Below are 9,282 nucleotides of genomic sequence, written 5' to 3'. Positions count from 1 at the left end.
ATCGGCTAACATCTATTTTTCACACCCCTAAATGATAAGAGTAAGGCAGAACAGTGTTTGCCGGGTGCAGCTAGTAGATTTGTAAATTCCCCAGTGTTATATCTGTGTCCCAGTGATAGATAATCATAATTAATACATAAATAAATGTAAGTGTATCCTGAAAGTAGATAAATACATAAATACATATAAGTACATTGCATAATAATAATTAATAACTAATTTATGGTTTATTTTTAAAAATATTTTACTATCACTAAATAGCTTTTCAATAAACAATTAAATGAAAAAGAGAAATAACATGTTATATGTGATGTGTAAAAGGAATAAATAGATTTAATAAATATAACATAAACAAAAGATATCTAAGTTTTTGTGATTTATACAAGTAATATTTGAGTACACAGTTAAAAATACCGTCCGGATTTTGAAATTTTGTAAAAATGATTGTATTAGCTATATTCAATTTCATTTATTATTGTTTATTTTTAGAGCTTTTAAGTAAATAACATGAAATATAAAAAAATGCATAAATAAATAATAGAGTGAATAATTCGATTATTTACGAATAAATTTGTTCCAATTTTTTATATATTTATGTTGGCTATCGGTACGCATTATAATCTAGATTTTACTGGTCTTGAGCTAATACTAAATGTCCAGATTTGTCTAAGGTGAAGACGGGGCGAACGCGACGGTTCCTGAAAAAAATTTAATGAGTTGCTATTATGATAAATTTTGAAAGAATAGAAAAAATTTGATCACGAGGCGGGATTCGAACCCGCGTTCTTTGCCAAACCGTAGCAACGCCTAGCCTCTCGGCCACCCGTGATCCCGCCACAGTAATCGAGAGTTACTATTTTTTCAAACTAAAACATGTATTCATTCAACTAGACTTCTATAGAAGCACTTTTGTATCGTCATATCACACAGTTAGTTATAACATTTACCACGGGTTCGGAAGGCAGCTTCTACAGAGCAGAGCCGGCAACAAGCTCTGTAGTTGCTCTTTATTTTTTATTTGTTATTGTGGTATATTTAATTATATATTGCTCTTCTGTATGGAGGTGCACTTGAAGAATAATAAATATAATTATATAAATAATAATATAAATAAATATTATAGTTAAAATAAAAGTCAAACATTCTTTAATGATAGAATCACCTAAATTGACTCGATTGCTCTTATACAGAGTACGTTAGTACAATATTAGATCCTGGCAATACCTATCCGGATCATAAGATAAACTCATGATATTATTATATTGTCACCAATCCTTCAAAAGTATACAATGACATAAAAACGGATTTTTTTAACGGATTTTAAACGCGATTTATTCATTATATTATTAACCCGACGATTCGAACACTTCACAGCGAGCGTGGTTACGGGGAGACTAAAGTAACTAAGTATACAATGTTTGAATTTAATCTGTTCGTTTAATGTAAATGTAAAACAATATGCAACAACGTCAGTATTGTTCTTTTTATATAGATAAATAATTGATTCCTACTAATATTATAAATCAGAAAGTTTGTATGTGTACGCTTTTGTTTGTTACTCTTTCACGCAAATACCACTGAACCGATTGCAATGAAATTTGGTACGTAGATAGCTGGACAACTAGAATAGCACATAGACTTTAGACACGCCACTAGAATAAACTTTTTATTCCGTTATTCCTACGGTATACAGACTTACACTGGTGAAACCGCGGGGCGCAACTAATAATAAATATTTACAAAATTAACTGTTTTTTAAACTCGACTGTTAAAAGAAACATCTAAAAAACTAGTGTTTTCAGGTAAAACATGACCTTACTTATACCACAGATAATATAATACTATACTTATACATAACGAACGACACTTATTCACTCCCGGTTTCTATTCCATCATGCAATAGACTTCATTCACAACATTATAACTGACTAGATATAAAGTTAAATTAATTCACTCATTAATCTAAAGACAAATTTCTATGGCTGCAAAAACTGCATCTAACTACGAAAAACTTTAGGGTAGTTCGTATAACGCTTGAAAAGCCACGAAAAAAAATTCGCGAAAGCAACTGCCGCTTATTTTGAGTAAATTTAGAGTGTGCCAAGGAGATGCGGCGGGTTGCCAGCTAAAAACAGACATTTTACATGGTTAGGAAATATAAATTGTGCGCCGGTAAGGGAAAATGAATTTAATAAAAGCCAAACGTATTTACGATACTGAATAAACTCCGGTTATGAAAAGTTGTTCGTTTAATGTAATTAGGAATGTTTCTAGTTTGAAATTAGAATTCGTTTTTTTTTTTTGGAGTTTTATACAGGGTGTATTGTAAGCAGTGCGACATAACTAAAGAAAATCGGGGACAACCGTCAAATACAAAATTTTCTGTATATTTCGATGTTTTCTTTTTATGAAAATTTACATATCAATTGCGCATTTGGGAAGGAAAAAAGGAAAAATTATTTGTTGCCAAAATCAATTAAGACAATATGTAATTCAAATTTAAATTAGATGAAACAGTCTTAGCTAATAGTATATGAAACATACTGGAAACAACTCTGATTTTATATGATTTGCCTTCTCAGTTGTATAAAATTGCCTCTAAAATACAAAGATTCATGTTTCACGGTAAGCAATTTTACTTTACGCGAATTTGTCAGCGTCCTACGTACGCCAAATTGCTTGTTTTAAGTGAAATCTAGATAACGCAGAAGATTTAGTCTGGTGTAGGTATCCAAACTACAAACATAGACAAACTAAAGAAATGATTCTCTTGCATAGAGACGGCAATTTATTCTCCTAACATATGGGACCGTATAATAAACATAATTTCAAAAATTCTATCACACTTGATTGTAAATTTTATCCTGTCATATGTTTTAATGTTTAATCCATTTTTTATTTTATAAAATATATCCAAAATAAGACTTCCTAAAATCTTAAACTACAATAAACCCGGCATATCAACTACAAAACAGGTTAAACGACACTCAATGTCAATCAAATTTACGCCTAATCTTTCTACAATTAAAGTCAACTTTACCTCAACTTAGCGCTCTTCCTTCTACCCGTAGCCACGGCAGTTGCTTGCGCGATGGCTGGCCCGTCTTCAGTTGCATTCTGTAAATAACGCAGTGACATCGTAAACAGATGTTTATCGCAAATACTTGTACATTTTACTCGGGGGAAACATTAAAGACTACTATAGATTTTAAAAACCTATTGTTGGGAATACGTTTAGAAATAATCTCTATACTATTTGTCTGGTGGTTAATTTACAATAAAAAAGTAGGTTTAAAGAAGCCTTTAATTGAAATAGATTTGGATCCTGCTAATATTATAAATGCGAAAGTTTGTTAGGATGTATTTTTGTAATTCTCACGCGAAAACAACTAGACGGTTTTTGAGAGTAATTGGAAGTGATGTAATTTATTTACTAGAATAGCACATGAGCTAAGCAAATACGCGCTTTCCGAAACAGTATCTTATTATATACTGTAAACCGTTTGTAACACTATCCACCTTAGTATAAATATTTAGTACACTAAAAATATAATGAATGGAAATTTAAATGATAACTCACTTCCTCCTGGGCAGCCTCGGTAGTCGTCTGGTATGCTGGAACGGGAGCGCCATAGCTGGCAAATACTCGTGGTTGAGTTCTGTAATGTATTCGACAATAAATGGGTATGTAATGAATAAACCATTGTAGGCAATTTTCAGAACAGCTAATTATTAAGAAAAGAAGCAATTCTTACTTTTAACTCAAACTAATTCGACTTCAAATGGTCAGAATTAAACTAAATTGAAATAGGACCACATGGCAGGCTTCGGATCGGTTCACCCAATAAAAAGGTGTAAGGCAACAAATAAAAAAAAATCTCCTTTTCTTGAAGTCGTGTGATAATAGCTTAATAAAACACAATATATTAATGAGTTACGAAAAGTGTTTAAGTTTTAGTGGAAGATAGAATACGAATGCCAATACGATGCTGTGTTTTAAGTATACAATGTACCAGAAATTCTATTCTTTTACAATATAATTAATTCGACATATAATTTGTTGGTTGGTGAAACTATATACAAATTAAAAGCCAAAAATAATTAACATCTCAGTATATATAAATTAGGTAATTTATTTACATAGGTACGAATCACATTGTTTGACCGCGATGGACTCCTAAACTACTAAACCGATGTTAATAAAATCTGCACACTATGTGTAGTTTGCTCCAACTTAAAAGATAGGTCAGTTTATATTATTTCAATTACGATAAATACTATCCGAACGAAGCAGGGGCGTGCAGCTAGTAACATATAGATATTTACAACGAAACCGAGGGGCAAGAGGTAGTTAGAAATACCCAACATTTAGTTACATTGCCAACGCATAGTTGCGTGAAAAGCCATGAAACAAATTAGCCGACCATCATAAAACTATCACGTATTGACAATGATTGTATGACACAATAAGCATTAAATATTCAAGACGTATTCTGATACGAATATATTATACTGACCTTGCCCCAAAAGCCGTAGCCACAGCTGTCGCCTTCGTACCTTCATCATCTTCTTCATTTTCCAATCCATTATCCTGCTGATCATTCAGCCCGCTTTGCAGTGCAACCTGGCCTTGGTTCGGGGACTGGAGGAAATACTGCACGCCATTGGGTGCAATTGCTTGTGGATCTTGACTTGGCTGATACACTTGGGGCTGATAATTTTGAAACACTATTTGCGGTTGTTGTTGAATATTCTCCACGTCTTGTTCTGGCTGGTTGGCCTGTGCTGGCACAAATTGTTGAGCCCCGAATTGAGCTTGAGGGAAGGCGTTTGGTTGAGGTTGAATAAAATTTTGTTGAGGCTGACCGAAAGCGTTTTGTGCGAAAGGATCTGGCTGGGCGTACACATTAGCTGGGGCGTATTGACTTTGAACAAATTGATTGGGTTGAATGTAATTTGGCTGAATTTGGTTCACCGGTTGCAGCAGAGCGGGCTGCTGATATTGAGGATACGCCTGCACTTGCATTTGTGGTTGGTCAGTTTGAATTGTTTCCGCATCTGCCTCTTGTTGGGGCACTTGTGGGTTCGCCTGGAATTGTGGCTGATATTGACCCGGTTGAACGAATTGATTCGCTTGGACCTGATTCACTCCCTGCGGTTGCAACACAACAGGCTGTGCTGGAAATTGGGGGTAAGATTGCACTTGGGGTTGGTATTGACTAACGATCGGTTGATATTGATTCACTTGCTCTTGCAATAAAGCGGGATCTTGCTGAACGATAATTGGGCTCTGTGAAAAAGAAGGATTTTGCACTGCTGCTGCTTGCTGTTCTAGCAATTGTCTTTGTGCTAGTACTGAAGGTAGGGCAGCTAAATGCGCTGGACCATCAAATCCTTGACTTTCTGGTGCAGCCTGAATGGGCTGGTAATAAAGGGGAGCCCTCAATTGACCAAGTTGTTGCAAAGGAACATATTGAGGTTGGACGTTCAATTGTGTTAAAGGACTTAAGAATAACTCTGGGGGATATTCTTGTACGTTCTGTTTTGTTACTTCCACCGACACTTTTTCTTTCTTATCTTTGGGATTGTCCAATTGCTCTTCTTGGTTCAAATCAAACGATTCGGTTGTGGGCTCCGCGTTGCTTTTGAAGTTTGGCTTTTCTGAGGTTGTAGTGGATTCCGAAGCGAATTGTCTTGGAGATTGTTGGTTTGGAAGGCCGTTAGCTGGTGTCTTTACTCTAGCGTCGAATTCTCTTTGTCTAGCAAACTGTTGGGCTGTCTGCAATTGTTGCTGATACTGTAAGCGAAAATGATTTTATATTCCTAACTTTACAATTTATAATACTGTAAAATACATATGGTAAACTTTTTGTATGAACAACATTATGCTAAAGTTTGCTTCTGAACTATACCAGTTACCAGTTAAATAATTTTAGTGCGTGGAAATCGTATTTTCGAATAGCAAGTTTGCAGTCCAACTAAATGAAAACAGTGCATTATGTGTAAAATTTAACATAAAGTTTTAATTGCACTAGAAATTCATAAGCACGAGAAATATTTGTGTTGCGGAGTGAAGCGTATAAGTGTATTACTCTTACTTGGAGCCGTTGAAGGCTAGGTTCTAGGTTCTTAATGTCGGAATTTATGCTTGGGCCATTATATTGCTGTCCATTGACGGGTGACAATTGGAATAACTGTTGTTGTTCTTGAGTGGGCAAGCCTTGCACTGAGACATCTACTCCGTCATCAAAGTTGGGGTTCACTGCTGGCCTGCGAGGGTCAACTGGCAGGTACTCTTGTTTGATTGGTCGCTATAAAAAATAATATTGTTTGTCAAAATTAGTCATAAAATGTAACGTAACATTGTTTTAAGGGAGAAGCCACCGACAACCGAACCACAGTTCCCAACTAGTTCGCTACTCAGTGGGTCATATAAGAAATGTACTTGATTTTCTGTCTAATTATATCTATACTGTAAGTGGTAACATTACTTTATTGGTAGATTAAATTTATTGATAAGGACAGTCACTTATTTTCAGCTTGTGTTCAATTTGTTTTTTGTTTGAGTTGTTTCTAAAAAAATTAAAAACAAAGTTTACAAATACATACTGTTTCATTATTTCTTAGTCAAATCCTGTTAGAGGTTCACCCTTACTTTATATGAGAGAAGTTATGTTCGAAATTTAAACTAATATCAAATAACTCGACAAGTATCATTGAATTTTATACATTATCACTTTTTCCCCGAAAATAAATCTCGCATGGAGAAAATTTTAACAGAGAATAAACATTGCAAAAACATAAATGACAATTAATTTAAAAATTTTCCTTAAAAATAAATTATGTACAGTGAAAGGCGCACGAATGCCTCAAATGAAACCAACACAGATTCAACATTAATCGCAGCATATAACAATTATATTTGAGTATATTTACTCCATTAAATATAGTTTAATCCGCTGACAGTACTTGTTGTATAGATTTAAGTGCACAATGTTTGCATACCTACATATTCAACGGTGTAATACTGCTTCCGTCTCCTCTCTAACTGTATTTGAATATTTATCAGTTGTTAAATTATACATAATATTCCGTTCTTATTGTTAAAAGCTTCTTAACATGGAAACCTGAATACTGTATATGTTATATTTCTTTGTTGCCGTAAAATTGTAATTTGTTGAAAAATTGTTATCATACTCGCGTTATATTTCAATAGATTACAATCTATCGAAGTGGAACTATTATGTAGGATAGTTTAGATTAGCTTCGATTTATTTTAAAACTACACGACGGATTATTAGGAAATGTAAATCACAGTATGATACATTACTGCGTCGTATTAGGTATAATCTAACAAAAAGGATGTATATGTAAGCAAATAGGACTGATCACAATTTTCGTCAGTTTGTTATCTTGCGAGTTAGTCAAAAAATTAAAAATATGACGAAGGATAATATAAATACACATCACTACATCATATGGATACAAACAAATATCAGGTGTCAGGGCACTGAAGGCTGATAACCTACTTGTCCTTAAAGAAAAATTAATCAGTGAAACATACATACATGTGTATAGGGCAGATGATTTATTTTTACAAAAAATCTGACAAAAATGGATCACAGTTACAAAGTAATTTAGTTACACACATTATGGCACAAGAATTTCATCTATAAAGATAGTAAATTAGTTAAAAGGACATTTTACATACCTGTGGTAATTCAAACGATGGTCCACTCGGCCTCCACCCACTAGGGGGGTACGGAGCGGGGGCCTCACACACCACCCCACTTAACACCAATGATACTACTACCAATAGTTCCTGAAAAAAACATAAATTTGAAAATCTGAATGAATAGACAAAAATATTGTTAGATTGTGTTTGATTTTACGCGAGTTTTGAAAGATTTTTTAACGGATTTTAAACGTAATTTATTTATTTTATTATTTAGTTAGCTCTAACGTGATCACGGGGAGTATTTATTAGATGTATTTTTTTATATCAAACGAAGATAATTAATTATTAAGTTTTGTCTGTGCCTCTGTTTTTTGTTTGAGCTAAACTTCTGAAATAAATGAATGGACTTTATCAGGTATTTCACTGGAAAATAGCTAACATTATAATGAGTCACTTTAGATTATTTTATTTAAGGAAACGAATTAAGGTTTAAATTGATTTAACTGTTAATCAGTTTAACTTTATTTAACGCAACCAAATTGAAATTTCGTATAATATTTCATAGAATATTTTTAAACGCATTTTTTTTATAAAAAATTGCAATATTCACTTAAAGTAAATAAGTAATAAATAAAGGTAGTTATTATTTAAAAAAGAAAGATTTATTTCCCTTCGAAATTACCCGAAAAACCTTATAACATATCTACCGAACTAATTTTTGCTGGATTTTTAAAAGAAAAATTGTCACAAAAATTAGAGAATTAATACCTTTGTAAATTATATAATTGCCACCCACAAGGATGTAATTTTGAGCAGTTCCAGTTGTAAATTATTGCCGTAATAAAACAAAACAAACTTTTACAATAACTGCCAGACACTTTTGCGACCGACGTTATTCAGAACAGTTATCTTCATAGGACATTTTACCTATAAAATATCACTAAACTACCTCAACAGCTTTTGACTATCTATTGACTTCTGAAACATTTTTTGAAGTTTATTATTAGGAAATGGTAATGTTCGTTCAACGATCAATTCTTTTTAAATCGGTTTAATTATTTTTTTATGAGGCAATACATTTACATTTACATTTTATTTTATCTATGGACTGGATTTGCTTCTACAGTTTATTCATTTTACTATAAAACAACCTCATCGCAAAACGGAGATGGACCTTTTATTAATGAGTATAACGATAGTTTAGATATTCCATTTTAAGAATTTTTTTCTGGAATTTTAATCACATGTTAATTGAACTGATTTGACTGTCTCTAAAAAATATTTTATGCAATATGTTGTTTATGAATAGATTTTGATGATAAAAATACGTATCATTTTTTAATGTTATGCTGATACAATACAGTCTGGCAGAAAATACTTTTAATCTTCGTTACTTTATAAACAAACTAACAGTATTTTTTATAAATTTACACGATAGGTAGTTTATCAGCTTTTAACATTTCACTTTTAGTATAAGTTATAATTAATTATTAGTACTAATAATAGATCTGATAATTTCAATAACATAAAACATTGTTATTAAATGAATCTTTCAATTCTTAATAAGTCAATTGATCCACAACAAAAATTCAATCACACACATC

The 9,282-nt window shown here is 32.7% G+C and overlaps 1 protein-coding gene across 1 annotated transcript in view; it reads right to left on the bottom strand.

The window, feature by feature from the left end:
* Positions 1–594: 594 nt before the first annotated feature.
* Positions 595–9,282, bottom strand: part of LOC119836027 (putative mediator of RNA polymerase II transcription subunit 26) — a 9,754-nt gene continuing 1,066 nt past the window's right edge. The window contains exons 2-7 of the mRNA XM_038361196.1: positions 7,712–7,822; positions 6,099–6,311; positions 4,518–5,797; positions 3,581–3,659; positions 3,041–3,117; positions 595–698 (exon numbers count right to left, since the gene is read on the bottom strand). Of these exons, the coding sequence (XP_038217124.1) occupies positions 629–698; positions 3,041–3,117; positions 3,581–3,659; positions 4,518–5,797; positions 6,099–6,311; positions 7,712–7,822 (1,830 nt within the window). The 3' untranslated portion in view covers positions 595–628. The remainder of the gene's footprint in view (positions 699–3,040; positions 3,118–3,580; positions 3,660–4,517; positions 5,798–6,098; positions 6,312–7,711; positions 7,823–9,282) is intronic.

The sequence above is a fragment of the Zerene cesonia genome, chromosome 22 (assembly GCF_012273895.1).
Source record: "Zerene cesonia ecotype Mississippi chromosome 22, Zerene_cesonia_1.1, whole genome shotgun sequence".
NCBI classification, from domain to species: domain Eukaryota; kingdom Metazoa; phylum Arthropoda; class Insecta; order Lepidoptera; family Pieridae; genus Zerene; species Zerene cesonia.
This window is presented reverse-complemented; position numbering and strand designations above follow the sequence as displayed.